At 36.4% G+C, this 22,401-nt stretch overlaps 1 protein-coding gene across 1 annotated transcript in view; it reads left to right on the top strand.

The window, feature by feature from the left end:
- Positions 1-276: 276 nt before the first annotated feature.
- The window catches only part of LOC109416212 (uncharacterized), a 31,569-nt gene continuing 9,444 nt past the window's right edge, over positions 277-22,401 (top strand). Inside the window, exons 1-4 of the mRNA XM_019690203.3 lie at positions 277-937; positions 1,004-1,250; positions 1,507-1,635; positions 13,417-13,495. Coding sequence (XP_019545748.3) covers positions 825-937; positions 1,004-1,250; positions 1,507-1,635; positions 13,417-13,495 — 568 coding nt within the window. The 5' untranslated portion in view covers positions 277-824. The remainder of the gene's footprint in view (positions 938-1,003; positions 1,251-1,506; positions 1,636-13,416; positions 13,496-22,401) is intronic.

Genomic DNA, 22,401 nt, shown 5'->3' with positions numbered 1-22,401 from the left:
CGAGTGAAGTGTGACGTCTGTTTCTCTGTGGGTTTTCTTTGGTACATCGAGGTCTTGAAATTAGTCTATGGTAGAGCGCTCTAGCAAAATTCCACCTTTTTCTGCAAGTAATTTTGTCAACTGATCCAGTATGGGGAGAAACGTTACTTTTCCTTACGGAATAATGAGCCTCTGTACGGATTTGCCCTATCCTGCTCACTCCCACAGAAAATTTCAAAACAGCGCGCACAGTAAAAGTCACATTTGCTGTGCGAGCTGTTTTCAAATTTTCTGTGGGAGTGAGCAGTAGCGCGGACAATTTTTCCGCAAGGAAAACTGACAGTTCCATTTGATTTGCACGGGAGGCGTTACGAGTGTTACACTTTTTTCCTTACTTGCCATCTGCGAACTGCACAAGTAATTTTGAAACGGAATCATTACTTGACTATTACTTGTCCTATCTTTTTGCATAGTACGTACGAAGTGGAAACTAGCCATAACCATTTAGCAGTTGTTGTAGAATGATATACTATATCTCAGATAAAAAAAACTTGGTCCCACTGGCAATCGAACTTGTCACTCTCAGCATGATCTTGCTGGGCGCTGCTAGGGATCAATCAAGCTAAATCACCGTACTACACAGTACTACACTAGCCTGTTTTACGTTTTTGCATTGAACAAGCATGTGCCTAGGCATGTGCAAAAGATGTGCTGTGGTATCCATGGCTGCATTGATTACTGTTGTTTATTTACAACCTTCAGCGTAATTAACAAGTAGACAGTTTCTTATCTACTCACAAGAATACTTCTGTTACACATCGTAATTGAATTCAAAATTGATCACCATGCCCCGAGTGCGACCCACAACTAAATTAGGTGTATATGGCCAATACGATTTGAATCCTGAAAAAGCTGTTACATTATATACCGAATCGAAATTGCAAAATCAATACTACATGTAAGTAGAATAACTGCACATTTCATATCAAATCGTGCTCAATCCAAATTTTACCATCCGTCATAGCAAAACTCCCAACTGGGACGTTGCACGGCTGAGCTTTGATCTGAAAGGGATCCAAAGTAACCGGGAGTATGAAGAGGTCACCAAAGAACAGGGCCGGATGCGTGCTCATTCGCATGAGCAATTTCAGCTGAATGAAAAACGGCTGAAGGAGGCCGACAAACTGCTGCAAACTTTATGGGAGGATTTCGTCGAGGTTAACGATTTTCTAAAGGATTGTGAACTAAAGGAAAATGAGTCTTATGGAACTGTAAGAGCTTTTTGAAATAGAGTTTGTGAACATAGGGGAACTTACGTATTCTTGGTAGTTTTGTTCTCTCCGTTATGTTTTTTTTTTAAACCTGTTTGTCTCAGAATTGGCCTCAAATCTTTCCCAACCAAGCTGAGTTGTATGCCCAAATTTCAGGCAATTCGGCCCACAAAAACCCGCTAAGACGAAAAGAACAAACCTGCCGATAATACCCTTCGTCACCCTAGCTCATGTTTTATTCTTTTCACAATTTTAGATGGAAAATGAAAAAAGGAAACAGAAAGAATACAATGAAAAAATTCAGCAGTTGGACAACGATTTAGAAGTTTTGAACAAATTTGTAGATAACTACGAAGAGACTATACAAAAGTATGCTCCCTTTGAAGTAAGTATGCTGCAGGAGGATGAAACAGCATCACGGTGAAATAATTTGAATACACAGGGGACCTATTCCATTTGTTCAGCAGTGTGCTCACAATTTACTCCTTTTACGGAACATTAACTTGTTGAAGCGTTTTTTTTGTGTTTTTTTGTTACTGAGATCGAAGAATATTTCAATAAATTCCATTTTTATTATTATATTCGCTTGTCATCCTACATGAGCTTCTGGCCAGTGTAGGGAAAATTATTTTTTAATAAACAATGCTTCCTTGACCTCATATAAAGCGTATACTAGCAGACTATAATTGTTTTCAATAAAATTATAACAAAATTACAAATGAACACGAATTCTATGAAAATTAACAATATGTTAAATGAAAGCTTTGAATCTATATATTATGGGAAAAATGCAAGAACCGGACAGAAATATTTTTAATGAACCTTACAGATTTAAGTTACAATAGCTAAAATAACTAGCTAATGCCAAAACTGATAAACATAGTAGATATATCAGTTTTGTCCTTTTTACACCATAACCATGAATACCAAGTACTACGTAGCTAATTTAATCGACTGATTAAGAGATATTAGACAAAATGTATCTCGATGATTTTCTTATCCATTTGTTAATCTATTCAAGATCTTTTGGAAGTTAACGAAATATACAATACTCCAGAATATGTGAGCTATTTTTTAAGAATTCCATACAAGATTCTAGGAGATGCCTGGCATTTCTGGCGGTTTAGTCCATGGTCCATGATGCTATTTTGGAAACCAATCCACTAGATGCCAAATCCACAATATTTTATAGAATGACCAAAAGGCACAATCACACAAAATAGATGTTAAATACGAATAATACAACAATAGTTTTAATAAGTGTAAGAAGTATTCTGTTCACCATAGGTGGATCAAATCGGGGTTTTTTTTTCTAGTAATAACTCACAAACTACGAAATCCCCTGGCCAAGATCACAGGGTTTGACGGTATTAAAGTGAAGGATGTTAATTGTAATTCTTGTAATGAAAATATCACCTTTAACACTTTAATGCGCCTCCAACGGTTCATTGCGAACCGGCTGCTACAGATGGAGTATGGCTGATTTATCAGAAATGCTCGATATACAGGAGAAACCTGCTGGGGCCTAGTAGTTTCTATACCCAGGAAACAGTTCCGGTCGATTGAGTCTAGGAGGGTACCGAGAGTCGTTGTGAATCATAATGAAAATATTTGTGTTTTGTGACGGGTCTCGGAATCTTTTTTGAGTCAGCAGACTTTGAACTGTTGCATGGGCTTCCCACTATTTGGTTAATTTTAACAACTACACTAAAAAAATTCAATTCAAATATGAAATAATTAGTAGTATCTCGTGTATTCAATTTGCTAATACATAGGTCTCAACTTTTGATGTGCTTTCGTGATTTAATTTTCTCTTTAATTATTTTTATATCTGATAGTTTTGTGAGTAAACCCTAATATGTTTCATGCCTAGTACTTAATGATATTTTCTTGCGACATCAATTCAAAATAACTAAAAAACTAATAGTGGGAAGTGCAGCATTTAATAGTGCATGCTTATAGATTCGAAGCTAACGTGTGATCAAGACGAAATCGACAAAAACTGACTACTTCGACTTTGACTAACGTAGACTATTTATGACAAATTAGATTTTTTTACATTTTTCGGCTGTTTGGAAGGTTTGCTTTAATTTTGACCTATTTGGACCTTTATGATAGTGCTAGGGATGTGGACGAAATACAACTTGCAAAGATAAAAAAAAAAACATTACTTAAATAAGGATCAACAAAAATGGACATAAGAAACAGATCATAGGCACACCAAAGATTACTGATCTATATGGCAGACCATAAATTTGAACAATAACATTATTTAAACCTAGACATGACAAAAAAAAACAAATACAAAATCGACCAAATGACAATAAACCGAAACTTTCACACCTTCTACCGTAACCTTCTGAATCAGTACGCAACAGTGGCTTACTGGACGACATGTCCGTGCACGGCTGGTGAACTGCTTCTGAAGGAATACGTTCTCTATCCTATCCAAAGGCCTAGTGAACTGTCGTTGTCCGCGCAAACGCATCGTGCTCTTCCATATATAGACGCGAGACGATTGTGCACACAGTGATGGGAGAGGTTTCTACGTCCCTCGGCGTGCCGCTAGGAACCTTTCAAAAAAAAAAAAAAGTAATAACTCACAAACTACGAAATCACTCAAATCAATGTTTTGTTGCAGCATCCTACTCAGAATTAGCGCAATTGAGGCTTTCCACGGACCAGCACGAATCCATTTTAATCGATGTTTTTAATCTATTTGATATTTTTTGTATACTATTCCTTTTCATGTGAGAAACCATTTTTTCATATCAAAAGTTCATATTTTGTCTCGACTAACTTTCAAATAGGGCCTATGAAAAAATGGAACACAAGCTAATAAAAAATTATACATAACACGGAAACGGCTTGTTCGATGGGAAAGGTGTCTTCAGCAAAGTTGTAGAATAATATATGGCGGCTCTCAGAAAAATACACATTGAAAAATTTATTTAGTTTTTCTTCTGAAAAAAAAACTGAATTTTGTTACTAAAAATTAAATATCTCAAAAAGCTATTTTTTTACCTTCGTGTTTTTTGTGAGAATAAAGTTCATTCTGTTAGCTATCATCTGTAAAATTTTTATAGTGGTAAAAAAATGTACAAAAAAGTTACGGCACTTTGATCATTTTTGGTTGCTGTGGCATACCAGTTTAGCACCCTATGCGCAGAGATGCGAATCGTCAGCATTCGCGCATCATCGAACACCGCGACCCAACCGCGACAACAATATTCGCGCTCCATCAGACATCGTGACTTCGCGACGTCGCGACGCGCACGTCGTCGGTCGTCAGCGACACGAGGACTCGAGCCGGTCGGACAGGAGAGACCGCGCCGCCGACGATCGCCCTCTTTTGCATCGCAGCAACCGTTTTTTTAGAGTGCATGACGAATTTCCCGCAAACTAGATTTTGGGGTTGGCAGCACCCTCTCAGATTTAAATGGAATTGTGTAGGTATGAAGACTATGTTCTTTAAAGCAACGTTGCATACTTTGTTGTTTTTTTTTAATTTATCTACACTAATATTTGAAAAGGGCTTAAGTTTTTGACTATTTTTTTATACCAATATAACTTAAAAATAACATGACCTACAAAAAAGTGTGGTATGTGTGACTTTAAGGAATTTGTGTGAACTTTCAAGTAAAAAATTGAAATCTTGAAAAAACGATCACGCTAAAAAAAGTTAAAAAATAAATTGAAGTCAATTTGGAATTCGGAATTTGGAGTCAAACCAATTTTTGGGTATTTTTATACGTGGATTTTCACATATTGATATATATATATATATATATATATATATATATATATATATATTTTTTTTTTTATCTGTATTAACGAGATTTTTAGCCCTAGGCTAGTTCATCTCGGGACCCACGCTTTACTTCCCTTCCGAAGGAAGAACTCACATTTTGTGAGTTTGTCGGGAGTGGGATTCGATCCCAGGTCCTCGGCGTGATAGTCAAGTGTTCTAACCATCACACCAGGTCCGCTCCACATATTGATATTGAACATAGCTTTACATGTTTCAATTATAAATCTATCCAACACAAAGAATATAATTTAGGATTCTCTTTTGAACCAGAACACCAGATCTGTTACACAGAAATTCAGAACATCAACCAGAAGTCGAATTTCAACTTAAAAGTTTTCTTATTCATAAGAGAATAAAATAAATATTGCTGTGAGCATTCAAGATGCAAACGGTGCCCAAATGCGCTCCAAATGCGGTAACACAGAGTTACCAAAGGCAACTTAGCTACCATAGGCAAAACCACCGCCAACCTAGAATTAAAAAGCTCCCACTGACATCGGGTTACTTGTTAAAAAAACTTACCGCATTTGGTGCTCCCGCATTTGATATTTGCATTTCAAATGCACACAGCAATATTTTGCATTAGATAAACTTGTGAATCAAACATAATATCTGTAAAAAACGCCCTGGATAAAAACTTTTGTTTTCTACCGAAGAGAAACACGAAAAAATGATGACATGAAGTATTTGTTGTTAGGAACCGTCCATTAAAGACGTAGCATTTTAGGGGAAGTTTATGTTATTGCTAGGAGCCTTCTATTAGGTATGGGAGAATACACTTTAAGAGGGGAGGAGCTGTCAAAAATGTTCTACTAATGCTACCGTGATTTCAAATGCAGCGATATGGTCAAACTCAAACATTACAGAATCCTTGAAAAAGGTCCAATAAGGACCAAAACGTCGGGTTAAGAAAACATACACTCCCGTTCAAAAGTTTGGGGTCACCCCCTCAAAAACATGTCATTTTTTTACGCCCATATCTCCGCCAATTTGCGTCCGATTTCAAAACCCTAGGTTTCATTCAAAAGATAATAAGTCAAAGAAACTTTGAACATGATTTAAAAGAAACTTTTTCAAAAAAATTTGTATGTAAACTTAACCCAAAGTTGCCAAATTTTCTAAAAAATGAATATAAATTTACGGCAGCGTCGCTGGAAGTTGGGTCGACCAAATTTTAAGATGAGAGCGGTAATATGACCTATTTTCTATTAGCTTTCAACTGCTTTTTACAGAACTTAGCTAAAAAATCTAGAAAAAAAGTTATTAAGTAAATTAATCCTTGATGTCATCGACCAAAAGTTTGGGGTCACCCCTCAAAATGCTGTATGGGCCAAAAGTTTGGGGTCACTATCGTAAAACATGGAAAAGTGAATTGGTGATATCTTCGTCATCTATAGTTCAATTTTAATTATTTTTGGCTCATTTCAAAGATAATTAACTAAATTTACGTTTGATGTCTTCAACTTAAAGTATTTAACGATTTTTGTATACAAAAATGTTATATAAAGTTAGCACATTTTACCACGCTTCAAAAAATGAGGCAACTTTACGTTAAGTTTTAGTATGTAAATTTCAACAAATATGTTTGGTTCAATGTCTATGCAGTAAGTATCATTCATTTTGTTTCAAATAAGCCGAGAAGAATTAAAATTGAATGAAAGATGACAAATATATCAACAAATCACTTTTCCATGTTTTACGATAGTGACCCCAAACTTTTGGCCCATACAGCATTTTGAGAGGTGACCCCAAACTTTTGGTCGATAACATCATGGATTAATTTACTTAATAACTTTTTTTCTAGATTTTTTAGCTAAGTTCTGTAAAAAGCAGTTGAAAGCTCATAGAAAATGGGTCATATTACCGCTCTCATCTTAAAATTTGGTCGACCCAACTTCCAGCGACACTGCCGTAAGTTTATATTCATTTTTTAGAAAATTTGGCAACTTTGGGTTAAGTTTACATACAAAATTTTTTGACAAAGCTTCTTTTAAATCATGTTCAAAGTTTCTTTGACTTATTATCTTTTGAATGAAACCTAGGGTTTCGAAATCGGACACAAATTGGTGGAGATATGGGCCTAAAAAAATTACATGTTTTTGAAGGGGTGACCCCAAACTTTTGAACGGGAGTGTATAGTTCTTTTTGATTGACCAAATTAGACTGAAATGCCAATTAAAGATATCATCCAACGTACAGTCGATCACACAAAGAAAGTCAAACTCAAAGCAATAAACAAGTACGACCACGATTCTTATCAGTCACGAGTTTGAAACTTTTACTACAAATCATTTTATTGCAATAGGTAAATATCATTTAAAATAAAAAATCAATAATTTTGCTTTCGGGATAAAATTGATCAGTAAATGAAATACCTTTGCATGTGCCAAAAATATGTTTTCCACCTGAATTAACAACCCCAGAATGCGAAATGCTGCGCAAAACTTTAACGAGTTTTCTCAATTTTTAATTATTCAAGTTTTAAATTTAATACTGAAAAAGTGATTACTTCCGGAAAAGTGCAATTTTATGTATGAATTTGAATATTTATAAAAAATTTGATTATGAAATCGTGTTTAGCAAATACTTGACAGCTAAAAGCATCCATTCGAATATTCATTACATGTGCGATACATCCACGGCAACAAAAGTTTGAAAGGGTATTTGAGATTCGCCAAACACGCAATTACGGAAAATATTGAATTTAATACAGAAATATGTGACTAATTAACTGTAAAACATGTAACTCATCATTCAATAATCCTTTAGCCGGATGATGGTCATTTTCTACAAATTCTTTTAAGTTTAAAGCAATATTTTTAACAAATTAAAATGACCATCACGTCGATCAATTTCACCTCACTGATCAATTTTATCCGAAATCACGGTACCTCAGAAATGCTTTTCTTCAAAAGTGCCCATCTTGCGATATATGGTAAAATTTTCAATAATTACAAAAATGTCATGTTTTTCAAATTGAAATATTTTTTTCTTATTTGCATTTTTTTGACTTTTAAAGCGTATTGACATTTTTCAATGTTATGAAAGTTCACACGATTATCTAAAAGTCACCCATACATAACTTTTTTGTAGGTAATGTCATTTTTAAGTTATATTGAGTAAAAAACGGTCAAATACTTTAGCCCTTTTCAAATATTAGTCTAGATAAATAAAAAAAAACAACTTATGCAATATTGCTTTAAAATACATAGTCTTGCCAAACCCCTACGGCGAGTTTGCGTGAATTCGTCATACACTATAAAAAAACACAACCGAAAATGTTCAAAGTGCCATAACTTTTTTGTACATTTTTTTACCATTATGAAATTTCTACAGATGGTAGCTAACCGAATGAACTTTATTCTCACAAAATATCACGAAGGTAAAAAAATAGCTTTTTGAGATATTTAATTTTTAGTAACAAAATTCAGTTTTTTTAGAAGAAAAACTAAATAAATTTTTCAATGTGTATTTTTCTGAGAGCCACCATTTATTAATCTACAACTTTGCCGAAGACAGTTTTCCGATCAAACAAGCAGTTTCAGAGATATGATTTTTCATTTGCATGTGTTCCATATTTTTCATAGGCCCTATTTGAAAGTTAGTCGAGACTCAATAAAAAGTTTTAATATGAAAAAATGGTTATTTATATTGATTAGAACAGCTGTGCAAAATTTTATGCAAATCAAAAATGCAAAATTAAAAAAAAAAATGGATTTTTTTCGTGCTGCTTCGTGGAAAGCCTCAATTTGGTAAAACAAATAATGTACTGTTATATCGAAGTGTACGTTATATCGAAGTGTACGTTATATCGAAGTGTAAGTTATATCAAATAGTGTACGTTATATCGAAGCCCAAAAAAACGAAATGACTTTTTCGTGAAAACAATTTGAATTTCACCGAAGTAAATTATATTCATGTAGGTAGAAGAAAACATCGGTCAAACTTTTCGCTTCTTCAGAAAGCCGCAATTCGGTTCAACTCATAATTATCTACCCTATATGAATTTGGGAGCAAAGGATTAATATTGGCACCGTGTAACCGTCAGCCTCGCTAACTTCCCTTTTGTAAAGTAGGATGGCTTAAGCGCCACTCCCGAGGGAGACCATCCACCAAGTGTAGGGTTGCCCGACCGTTGAGACCTTCAGGGGATTAAGGCTCAGTTTTCCAAATTTGGATGGGAAGTAAGGTGGCTGGGGAGCAGGCCGTTAGGCCGAATGCTGTTAGGCCGAATGCCGTTAGGCCGAAAGGGTCGTTAAGCCGAAAGGGTCGTTAGGCCGAAAGAGTTGTTAGGCCGAAAGGGTCGTTAGGCCGAATAGGTTGTCATTATATGTGTCTACTGACTTTTATCGTTTTACTAGCTGTCCCGGCAAACTTTGTCTTGCCGTCTTGGGGTGGTTTGACAACTGTTGAGCTCAAAATAACACCGCACTCTAGATTGGTTTCATTTCGATCGTGTTGATTTCCTTCCCAGCTCATGAAAAATCAGTATTTTATCATTTTTTTTTACTTTTATAGTTGATTTTCGTAACTTTTTGTACATATAAACACAGCCACTATGAATACGAACCGAACCGTGCAATAATCATGCCAATCGGTTCATCCGTTCGTGAGTTTTGTTGCCTCAAAGGAACTTCAAACTCATTTTTATATATATAGATATTGCACAAAACGAAATAAACATGAGTAAAGTCGACATCATTGGGAAACTGTGGGGGATATCAATTTGGGAGGCTAAGCAGAAAAGATTTATAATACAGCATCTCGAAAAAGCTTATTTTTAGTTAGAAACAAAGTGTTATGGTGAACGGGCACAACCAAAGCTATCGACAGAATAAAGATATTCTATACAGTAACATTGTCGACATAATTATACTACTTGCAAATAAAAGTAATACAAATCAAAAAGGCTATTATACCTAATCTAAAAGCATCACCATGATCGTGCTTATCATTCTAGCATGAGCAGGATACAAAAAAGAAAACAGCGCAAAGGCAACCAGTTCAATATAGTAAAATAGAATACATTAAGGCGCTGTACAAAGTGTAAGTTCAGCTGCCAATTGGAATCGCTTACGTAGTGCCCTAGTGGACAAAAAAGCTGTAAGGATAAATTTATCATCGGGGATTTGTCCTTCTTTTAAACTTAGGCTGTTCTTTGTGTTTTAATGTTCTACTCACTATGAGCATTACAGCTATTAATTTTTTCATCAGATATTTTTCCTTCTTTTGAAAATAGGCTGTTCTTTCTAGTTTAACTATTCTGCTCATTATAAGTATTACAGCCATTAAGTTTTGCATAAGAATTTTTCCTTCTTCTGTACATAGGCTTTTCTTCTAGCCTAACTGTTATGCTCACTATGAACATAATAGCTATTAGATTCTTCATCGGATTTTTTTTCTTTCTTTTGAAAATAGGCTGTTCTTTTTTCATTAGGGTAGGGCGGGGCAAGATGAGCACCCTAAGGATCACGTTGAATTTATTGGAAGTGATCACAATTTTTTAAAGTACCTCTCAGTAGTTCTTTTCTATATCATGTTTTCTACCACCCATAAACATGGCAGGGTTCAAAATGCATAACAAGGATTATTTTTTTGACTAAACAAAAAAGATGTTTTATGGTCAGTTCGAACATGCTGCGGGGCAAGACGAGCACCCCCACGGGGCAAGAAGAGCACTTCATTAAAATCTTAATGTTTTAACAATAAATTGGCCACACAGTGATTGATATAGTAAATCTTGTTTATAGCTATGGTATCACGTTCTAAAATGATCAGTTTCTTTCTCTAATATTGAAAAAATAATGTAGTTATAATACTTTATACAAAATGACCCGAAAAACAATAAACGATTATTAAGTGGCTTATTTTTTTAAATTTACGCAACCAAATAGTTGTAGAGGACACGGAAACTTGTGTTTGGCACAGTTCGGCACTATTGACTGGATTACAATAATTTCAAAATATTTTCTATATTCCAATCAGGGGTGCTCAACTTGCCCCACTATAGGGTAATAACTTAAATTAAATAAATTTTCATGTTTGTTTTTAGAAAATATTTTCTAATGTAAGTTAAAATGCTTTGCAGTAAGCTAGTAATGTTGGGTGATAACCAGAATTACGGTAAAAAATATATTGTGACATAAAAACCTTATTTCATTCTGATGATTTCTTATAAGAAAATGCTCAAAATCCATGCTATTGACTAATTTGACGATATTTTTCAATTAGTTCGTTATGAAGTACCTTATATCAGGTTCACAAACAGGATGAACTTTATTCTAATGGATTATGAAGCTGTTTGGGCAAAAATCACCATAAAAGTAGTAAAACAGAGGGGTGCTCATCTTGCCCCGGGTGGCCATCTTGCCCCGTCCTACCCTATAAAGATTACAGCTATTAACTTTTTCATCAGAGTTCTTTCTTCTTCGGAACATACCCAAGGAACAATTCAAAGTCATAGATAAGCATACATGTCGAACTATTGTTGGTTTATAACATTCGCAGCTGAACAAAACCAAATGCTGAATAATAAGCTGAAATGATGCTATTTGCATTGTAAATAAGCCAGAGTGCAACATTTGGCACGTATGTGAACAATAATTTAATTATAAGCTTAACAAACGTCTGAAATTTTTGTTTGTTCGATTTGCCCTTACTAGCTTTAATATAAGCTGAAGAAGAACTTTTTTCTACGCGTTAAAAAGCTTATGTTCCACAGTTTCCGATAGCTGATTATTGTGGTCTACATAAGTTGAACAAATGCTTGCGATGTTAATACTTCAGCTCTTGTGGGAACGTTCAATAATGGCTTAACAGTAAGCTATTTAAACGGGTTCATGATTTATTTGTTCGATTATCACTTTTCGATTGAACAACAGGTCAAAGTGATTATAATAGAGCAGTACTGGAACGTTCCTCATTATTAAATATGTATCGATGTTTGTTGCACACCAATGCAAAATATTCGAAACATTTGCTTATTTTCGTAGCAATTTCAAAGTTGCAGTCATTTTCACAACTTTTTTAAATAAATATTTACAACCTTCCATAACTCTGAATATTGATCTTTCACAGCATTGCGAAGATATTACACTCTCAGCGAGCAACTTACCAATTCCAGGATGGCGTAGTCGGCAAGGCATGCGACGGGTGATTGGGAGATCACGAGTTCAAATCCCAAGTTGAGAAATTTTTAGAAGAGCTTGTGTGTTATAAATGCGTTGAGATGCGACAAATAAACATGATTGCACCTCGCACTTCAATTTGTTTTTGTTTTCGCAGCAGGTTATTATAGCTGAATACAAGTTTAATATTAGGCTGATATAACACAGATTACTTCCGACTGTGAAGCCTGTATCGCGCTTGCAGAAAAGATTGCTGAATAACTTCTCCACTTTTGTTTGAACAACGTCTGATTACAAGCTGTGATGAAATAATGTTAAATTGTAATTCAATCAAATGTGGAATAAAAATGTCATTGCAATGTTGGTTAAATGAGTGAATGTTCCTTGGGTAGGCTGTTTTACTCATATTCGTATTATAGCAATCAACTTTTTCATCTGAAAATTTACTTCTTCTAAACTCTTTCTAGTTTAACTGTTTCACGGCGGCAGTCTACTGCTGTTCTTTCTAGTTTAAATGTTTTACTCATTATAAGGTTACAGCCCTCAACAGAGTTTTTCCTTCTTCTGAACATAGGGTGTTTTTTTCGTAATTTTACTTTTATACTCACTATAAGCATAAAGGCTAACAATTTTTTCGTCGGAGATTTTTCCTTCTTTTAAACATAGGCTGTTCTTTCTAAGTTTTAGAGAACTTGATTCAGTTGCACTTTATCTTGTTAATCATGTTCGTACTGGAACTCTGAATTTGTTTCCGGTGTAACTGTAATTTAGATTTGAAAACGCGAAAAACTATTAGTGTGTTTATTCAATTAACCATTGAAAGCCAACCAAAATTTCAAGGTCGAAGGCCGTTTCCCTCAAACATTAAACAGTTTCTTACTATCCAGTTGCCTCAGCAAACCGTTTAACCTTACAACCCGTTTGGCCTAGTGGCCAGTTCGGCCTAACGACCCGACCCATCCGACCTAATGGCATATTCGGCCTAACGGCATTCGGCCTAACGGCTTTCGGCCTAACGGGGTAGAACCATATTTTTGTTTGCCGGGTACACCTTGGTCAAAATTTAACTGTCAAAAGTGGTCAAATATTTGGCATTGGTCAGAGTGTCATACTAGCTTTACACTTCTAAAAAATCTTACAATGGGGTAAGGAGGGTAAAAACCATAAAACTCGTCTTTACGTAATAAATGCACACCCCCTAAACGAATTATTGCTTGTTAATTTCCAGTCCGTGCTTACCGAAACCATTAACAATTCAGATGCCTATGAAACGATAGAGGACCTGATGAAACGCTGCGATTCATTGCGTAAGTATTTTTTTTTTGCAATTCAGTATCATAATTTATATTTTATACAACTCATTTTAGTATTATAATGACTTACTTTTCAACACCAGTTTAACCCAGGGGACTGTTATGGTCTTCTTGTTTTCTTACTCCGCATTAAAATTATGCTGCTGTGTTGAGAGATAGGTTGTCAGCTTGAGCCCTACGCTTGAGCCGCTGTTATGCTGGCTACGAAGACATTGCATTGGTGGGATAGGGATGCCAATTCCTTGGTTTAACCCTGGTTGCTGGTTGCTCTAGAGCAGTCTTGCGAATAATCGCGACCATCACGAGACAATCACTTGAACCGCTTTCTGGAGTCACCCTTCCCAAGGTGATACGAACCAGCTAGCATGTCATGCCTGGAATGACAAACATGTTGTGGGTTCCACCCTTCGCAGCTTTGCAGCGATAGCAGTTGCTGAGTATGCTTCAGGCGGGTTGCTAGAGAATCAATTTCTCTGAGCAACGATGCATAACGGGCGAAGTGAGAGCGTTTGCCATAGCCAGGACGAACTGCGTGGTGCGCTCAATGTGTGCGTTTAAACTGAGCTATGCAAAACGAATAGAATTTATGACGTAGTACCGTGCTTGTGATAATACACATGCATAGTTTTACATGTGTTGTGCGTGCATCTGCTTGAGGCGACGGAGAGAGTCATGACACTCACATGAGCCGTATCCAAGTCAGGATGATTGTAGCAAAACAAGGGTGACCGGGTAACTATGATGGGATTCTGTCTTTTCTGGTGTTAGCGACTGTAGAGAGAGCGAATCAGAAACCGCAGAGACAGGGTGATACAAGTTTTATGTTTATCAGCTTTTTTGTGACTTGTACGCTGATGCTTCGCGACACTGCTCTAGAGCACCAGCGATTTTCGACGAACCCGAGACAAACTTTATTATCTATCTATATAAAAATATTTGCGTACGGGGACTTGGTCTTGAATCGTCAAAAAACGTATTAAGCAAGACAAAGTTTACCGGGTACAGCTAGTTTTTTATAATTTATTTAGGCCGTTACAAATATTTTATTTTCTTTGGCCCTGCACTCTTTGGCTGGTCGAGGAGGGTGGGGGAGGTTGCTGTTGGCAATTTAATTTTAAATTAAATAAATTTAAAAACTTATCCGATTTGTTAAAGATATTTTGGCAAGATCCGATATTTTGATAAATATTTTATGAAGAAAAACTTTGCCGAAGCATGGCGTTTTTTCTATCCGTTTTAGAGTTATTCACGATTTACTATTTGCTGAAATTTGAATTTTTAGGATTTTTTTTAATGTCACATAAGAACTTCCCAAAAACACAAACAAAGAAAAAATTGCGTAAACAAACACGTTTCTGTCGACATTGGGCCTTCTGGGATCCACCCACGCATCTCACCACCATTAATAGAAAGCTTGATGTTTGCGCTTTCTGTTAGTGGTGGTAAGTTGTGTGGGTGGAGTTCAAAAGGCCTCAAATCAACAGAAACATGTTTGTTTACAAAATGTTGATGTGGCCTTTTCAATTGTTGGTCTTGAAGTGTGTTTTCCAGAGCTTCTCCTGTGCCACGGGCTGACAAATTTCGTGGAGTACCGTCCTACGATATCCGTATCCCGAATATTCAGTTTTCAATCACAGATATACATCAAGCCTTGAATGATCTGGACGAGAAAGAAGGACCTGGTTCTGATGGATTGCCTCCGGTTATGTTCAAAAAGTGTGCCACTTCGCTAGCAGCCGCAATCGCAATAATCTTCAAACAATCGCTTCGGGAGAAGAAATTTCCGTCCGCCTGGAAAACAGTTCTTATCGTGCCCTTTCATAAATCCGGAAGCCAGCAGCTTGTCGAAAACTACCGAGGAGTATCTATTCTGTCCTGCCTTAGTAAAGTGTTTGAATCACTCATACATAAAACGCTGTACGATGCTGCGTAACCGTTCATTTCCGAATTTCAGCACGGATTCATGAAAAGCCGATCGACGACATCCAATCTAATGTGCTACGTTACGACCATTTCACGAGCATTCGAGTCGAAGCAGCAAGTTGACTCAATATCCCTTTCGAGACGGAGCGCAAAAAAGTGAAATTTCCATACAAAATGCTTAAATTTGGCTCTCTAGAACTCTTATATTACCCAAAAAGCAAAAATTATTTTTGCTCATTTAAAAGAACTACTCTTTATCTTTCGATTTCTAGCTTTGACTACCTGGATAAATCGGAAATAAAATATATTCGACAGATAAAACTTTTTCATGTTTTACGGTTTTTGCGCACTTTTTGTTGACTTTTTTGTGGTAAATTTCACAGGCAAAGTAAACAGAAGTTTGTTTGCGCACATACAAGTATAAGTAATGGCTGAATTATTAAAACAGTTTACATCACATAAAACAAAGTCTAAACAGATGAACAAAATATGTAAAACTGTTACCGCTCAACAGCACAATTGTGCTGGTTCGTCACGAAAGGGATATACGTTGACTTCGCTAAAGCATTCGACACGGTACCGCATCTCCTGGCCGTAGATGGATCACATCGGGTTTCCCATGTGGATTACAACGTGGCTGTATTCGTATCTTTCGGGCAGAGAGGCGTTTGTATCTGTCAACTCGGCACGCTCCGGGTCATTTGAAATTTCTTCTGGTGTACCACAAGGCAGTGTGCTAGGCCCTCTGATTTTCATCATCTTCGCGAACGACTTATGCTTGCAACTCTCTTCGTTCAAATTATCGTTTGCAGATGACTTGAAGTTCTATCGCATCATCACCTCCATTGTGGATTGTATCGCCTTGCAGGAAGACGTCAATGTCCTGCTGAACTGGTGCGACGACAATGGTATGCGTATTAACAGCAACAAATGTAAAATCATCTCCTTTGCCAGACGCGGTACACCTTACACACATCAGTACTATATCGGAACGACACCTCTAGAACGTGTCCAGTTAATCTGTGACCTCGGCGTTACATTAGATTCGAAACTCCGATTCAACAAACACATATCCTCCGTTATTTCCAAAGCTTGGTCTGCACTTGGATTTATTCGCCGACACGCCTCGATGTTCAATGACGTGTACGCTCTTAAAACACTCTTCTGCGCCCTAATCAGAAGCATTCTAGGTGGTCACCAAACTGAGGCCCGCGGGCCACATGCGGCCCTCGAGAAGGTTTATTGCGGCCCGCGAAGTGATTTTGAAATATATTATAAAGATTGCAAAAACTTAAACCAAACATTTTTATCAAAGCCCTTTTAAGAAGAAAAAAATAATTCCCAAGCAAAAGATACACATAAACAATAAGCTTTCTTTAAGTCAGTATAGTTAACTTTAAAATTATTTTTCATTTGCAAAATACTTATGACATGTTTTATTTTTACTCTGAAACATAATTCTGTAGAATATAAATAATTACTTGTATGGCGAAGTTGTATCCTGAAACTCTATTTGAATTTGATCAAAATTAAGGGGATCAGAAACAAAGGGGTGTAAGAGACAAAAACCACTTTCAAGTAAATGAGGCTTAATATTTTTCACCAATTTTTCATCCCATACAAAATGGATGGAGTTTCAAAATTGACCCAAATTTCTTTCAATTACAGTGCCGATTCGTTCATTGCGGGCTCGTTAGATGGGCAGTCTCGCTGGTTGGATGTTTACTGGTTGGGGCAAAACCCAACTAAAAAGCACTGTCAGTGTCAAAATCAATGTTAAAACGAGTATGACATCTGACCGCCGCCGCATCGCAGCTTCTATATACAGAACGTTTGTTCAAGTGTGTGAGTGTTTTGTGACGTATTTGTCGTCACTTGCGTGTGTCTAGACTCTAGAGCATTCTGATCAGTTGTCAGTTACCCCAACGAACGAACACGGTTCGCTAATCGGGGCGCAGCCGGGACCCAACCAGCGAATCTAGGCTGTATTGTATATTATTAAACATCGCAAAAAAATCTTAAAAAAGTTCCTGAAAGCTTGAATTCTGAAGAGTTTTTTGATATGCTCAAAATATTGTCAAAAATGGTGACTTTTATCTGGGCCCCTCAATTCTGAAATGCTTTGCGGCTCACAGCCTCCTTGTAAAATTCAATTGTGGCCCGCGTAGACAATGAGCCTGAGGACCACTATCTAGAATATGCTGCCCCCAGGCCCGGATTAAGGATTGTGGGGGCCCGAGCAGATGTGGAGGCCCCTCGGAGAGATGAACCAAAATGTTTTTCCTCATTTTTGAACAGTACATGAGCAATATGAAAAATAAAGCTAATGTTAGCAGCCAAAAAAGGTTTTTGTGGGGGCCCCTAAAATGTGGGAGCCCGGGGCCCGGGCCCCACGGCCCCCCCTTAGATCCGGCCCTGGCTGCCCCTGTTTGGTCGCCGTATCACATGACGCATATTATCAGAATCGAGCGTGTCCAGAAGTGGTTTCTGCGATTTACTCTGCGTGATCTCCCCTGAAGAGATCCCTTCAATTTACCAAGCTACCCCGACCGTTGCCAGTTTATCAACATGGAAAGCCTTTCAGCAAGAAGAACGAAGCTTCAACAACTCTTTTTATTTGACATTATCAATGATGTACTCGACTGTCCGGCGCTTCTTGCTGAAGTCCCTTTGAATGTTCCGCCCCGACTTTTCTTGCTGTTCCGAGTCACAGAACAAACTACAGCCAAAACAACCCATTAAGTGTATGTATACGAACTTTCAATAATGTATGTGTTAGTTTCGAGTTTAATATGTCTATAGACATATTGTCGGGCCGCCACCAAACCGGACTTCGCACAATCAAGTCGCGACGCGACCCAACTCGCGACGTTTTTTAATCATGTCAAAAGTAGTGCGCATCCTTCTCGTTGTTGTCAGCTACACAGCGCACTAGATGCGAAACAGTTGCGACACTTGTGGACTTGCGACACTTCCAACCGGATAGACAATATATATAGTGTGTATACACACCAAAAATCGATTGAGGGTTTCAGCAAAATTTTGCGGAATTTTGCCGAGCTGAAGGTTTCAGTAAACATTTTGCAGGAATTCAGCAAAATTTTGCTGATTTGTTCAGTAAACTCTGCTGATCACCAGTACGTTTTGCTGAAATTCAGCAAACTTTGCCAAAAATTCAGCAAAATATTGCTGAAAGCGTTTGGTGTGTAAAGAATGGTTTAGAAATAGGATACTTAATTTAGTATAGTTAATATTAGAACAGTCTGTACGACTAAGTCGAAGACAAAGTAATAAATAAATAACATTTTGTGGAGAATATCTTTCACTTTGTAAATGGTTTTTTGGAAAAATACCTAAAAAATCAAATTTTACCATATAGTAAATCGTGAATAAGGCGCCATCCACAAATTACGAAACACTCAAGGGAGAGGGGGGTATGGTAGTTATAACTATAGTGCGGCCGAGCGTTACGGTCCACACAAAAATTTTGGGAGTTTCATACAAAAAAGCTTTACGGTGCACAATGGTCCAATTTTGAGAAAAGCTCGCAGAAACTAAATTTTTGGACAACTTTTAAATGGGTTTCAGTACATCGATCATTCATCTACAATATCAGAAGCGTTGACTGTCTTTTAAATAAATTGGAAATCATGAGTTTGTATCTTTTTACAGCGCTAAATAGCTGGTGATGGAAAAATTGCTAATTTTTTGATAGGGAACACAAGCAAGTTCAACTACTACAAAAATCTAAAAATAGAAGTGATTCAATGGCTTCCAGAAGTTTATTCGTAAGTTCTTGTGTATATTAGGCACCTGCAATGGAAAAAGAGATCAAAATAACACTTTTGGCTTCAAAATTAACATCACATATGATTATAGTACGAGAAATTCTTATACTTCAACTTCAAATTGTCTTACAAATTGCTTCCAGCTATTCCCCGCGCAGATATTCGGTGCAAACGTTCATCTAAGTATGCAGAATTGATTAAGGAAAATTGTAGCTGCCAACAGCTGCCAAAACATTAGCGCCATAGTGATATGTGAAGAGCCAAATTGTATGAAAAACAGCAATTTTGTTCGGAATTCGTTCGAAGAAATCGACAAATAATTAAATTCCATTAATATGAAATTGAGAGCTCAATAATGTTTCAGTGTATTCATTTAAGCTAAAACTAGCAGACTGATATGATTTGGCAATTTTTGCCATGTATTTTCAAATCTGGACCACTGTGCGGTGGGGGGGAGGGGGGTCAAAAATGCCGATTTTAGCATTACGTAATAAATGGATGCTGCCTAACTCTAAAACGGATAGAAAAAAATGTCATGCTGTCTTCGGCAAAGTTTTTCCTCTAAAAATTCCTTATCTTTTTATGGAAATTGGTTTAAATTAGCATTAGGATGAGATACTTTTTATCTATATATATATGTATAATACATAATGAATTTCTGTCTGTCTGTCTGACCGTAATGGATGCGGAAACTACTGAACCGATCGGCGTGAAATTTTGTATGTATATAGGTTGGGGACCGGGGAAGGTTCTTAGACTGCTGTGAGACCTCTCCGGTCTCTGGAACGGGAGGCTCCCGTACAGATGACTTTGAGGGGGATGTCCCTATAGAGCTTTATGTAAAAAAAAAAACACAGTTGGCAGGCGAGTACGACGTTTGAATGACAAACTTTAGTAAATTCAAAAATACAGTATCGAAAAGTTACCCTGCAAAACATGTCGTTAATTGTTTTTTCCCAAATAGTTTAAATCTAGGGTGCCTGTACCAGTTATCGCACTACCTAAGGAAAACTACTTCCACAAAAATAAGAAGAAGACTGACGAATGTCGTCGATATGTCAAATGATAGATTTGTTTTCATACTTTACAGGAAAAATATGAAATCTGAGCTAAACCCACTTTTACTATTTATTACGGCGTGTGACAATGATAGGAACCCTGTACCAGTTATGGACATACTTTTTAATTTCGGTGCCACTTCGCACTATTTACATGCATTCCTTATGGGATTTGCCATAACTGGTACACTATGGCGAAATAGGGTGCAAGGAAGCCGAAATTTTAAGGAAAATGATTTATTTCTATCATAATTTGAGCAAAATGTGAAATTTGAATGAGTGCAATCATCTTTTATGAACGTGATCTATTGTTCACATATTTTTTCTTGATGTTTTGCATCGTTTAAGTTTGAAAATCAACTATGGCGAATTTGAGGTACTATAGCCATAACTGGTACCGTCGTGGGGGGCTTCTTTATACACTTTTTAATGGTTTTTCAACTTTATGACATTGTAACTCCCAGAGTAGTGAATGTATTTCCACAATTTTTACACATAATAATTGTGAATATGTATGTAGGATGCATGCAAAATTTGAACTAAATCCATCCATGAACAAAAAAGTTGTCCATACATCAATCGGAGACATATCATATAGAACCAGAGGGGGGCTACTTTGGACATTCATAATTAAAACAAAACTGCAGTTAAAATTCCGGGTTTATTTAGAATACTACTTTGTACCAATACTGTTGTATACTATATCACACATGATTTCAATAAATATATGCGTTTTAGGTGGTTCTGTGCTACCTTTGGTTTTATGAGCAGCGTGATATTTTAATATAGACTAAAAGGCTGTCTGGGGGCCATCATTCCATTATTTAGGTGAAACGGTCATTTATATTGTGTATCCATACAAATATTCGATTGTATATGCTACGTCGATACTTCTTGCACGAATTGAGCAACCCTTTGAAATTTATGAACTGCAGAAACAATGCTTACAGAGCAAATGTTCTGATACGTTATGTATATTTTTATGATTCATTCGATGCTTTTTCGCCTCCTGACAAGCAATAAAGAGTTTTTTTGAAAAACAATTTCAACCAAATGAAGGGAAAAATATTGCGTCATAATAGTCCCAAAGACATCAAACAGATTTGAACGATATTTCAAATTCAAAAAATCCATATTCAAAAGTGTCCAAAGTAGCCCCGTATTTCAAAAGTAGCCCCGCACGACGGTATAGGATTTGTTGTACGAATCTAATAATAAGTGAATTTCTTAGTATTATTCCAAAAATATGAAAAGATTACTCTTGAAAGAATTTTCACGAAACAATTTCTAGGGAAATCTTCTGGCGAAATCCGTGTAGTATTTTTGATGGTCGTTCGTTCGTTTCAATGGAAAATCAGTGGCGAACTAATGGTAGCGTAAATGGCTACTGCAGAAAATCAGGCAGGTTTCTTAGGCTGAAATCGTAAATTCTAGGAGAAATTTAAGATATCAAAGAAACCTTGGATATTGTCTGATAATCGTCTAGCATTCAGTTATTTCATCAGCGATTGCAATATGAAATTTTCAGAGATTAATTTTCTGATCACATTTTCAGATAGGTTAGTAATATCTCCAGATGTTCCTAAAGATTTGTGTTTGAGAAATTATTTTCCCCAAAATTTAGAGACAGATCAATTATTTGGGAATTCATCCATAAATCATACAACTAGATTGCTCTCGATGCTTTTGAATACTCAGTGGAACTCCCGCCACAATTTCAATTGGTAGTATAACTAGAAACTACGAATTTTCCAAATTCTCCAGAATTTTGTGGACCAGGAGTTTTACCAGGAATGTATGCTAAGCTTCACAAAAAGAGATTTTTCCAACATCTCACTTCAGTTTTCTCCCAACACTTTTTTCACCAGTTCAACAAAAGCATGCAGCGAAGAACTTTATAAAAAACGACAGAAATATTTCAAACAAAATATTAGAAATACTTTTATGAACTACAATAGGCGTCGTTTAATTCTTTTATTCTTCCAAATGATTTTCACTAATTATTTTTAGATTGAAAGAATGTTTTCACCAGAATTTTTCATCCTGATTTTTTAAATTCTTAATTTGAATTTCTGCTTGCATTACCTTAAAAATTTCTTGGAGCAATTCATTCAAGAAATCAATCAAAATT

The sequence above is a fragment of the Aedes albopictus genome, chromosome 3 (genome assembly GCF_035046485.1).
Source record: "Aedes albopictus strain Foshan chromosome 3, AalbF5, whole genome shotgun sequence".
Classification (NCBI taxonomy): domain Eukaryota; kingdom Metazoa; phylum Arthropoda; class Insecta; order Diptera; family Culicidae; genus Aedes; species Aedes albopictus.
Note: the sequence above shows the minus strand (reverse complement) of the source record. Positions and strands in the feature narration are given on the sequence as shown.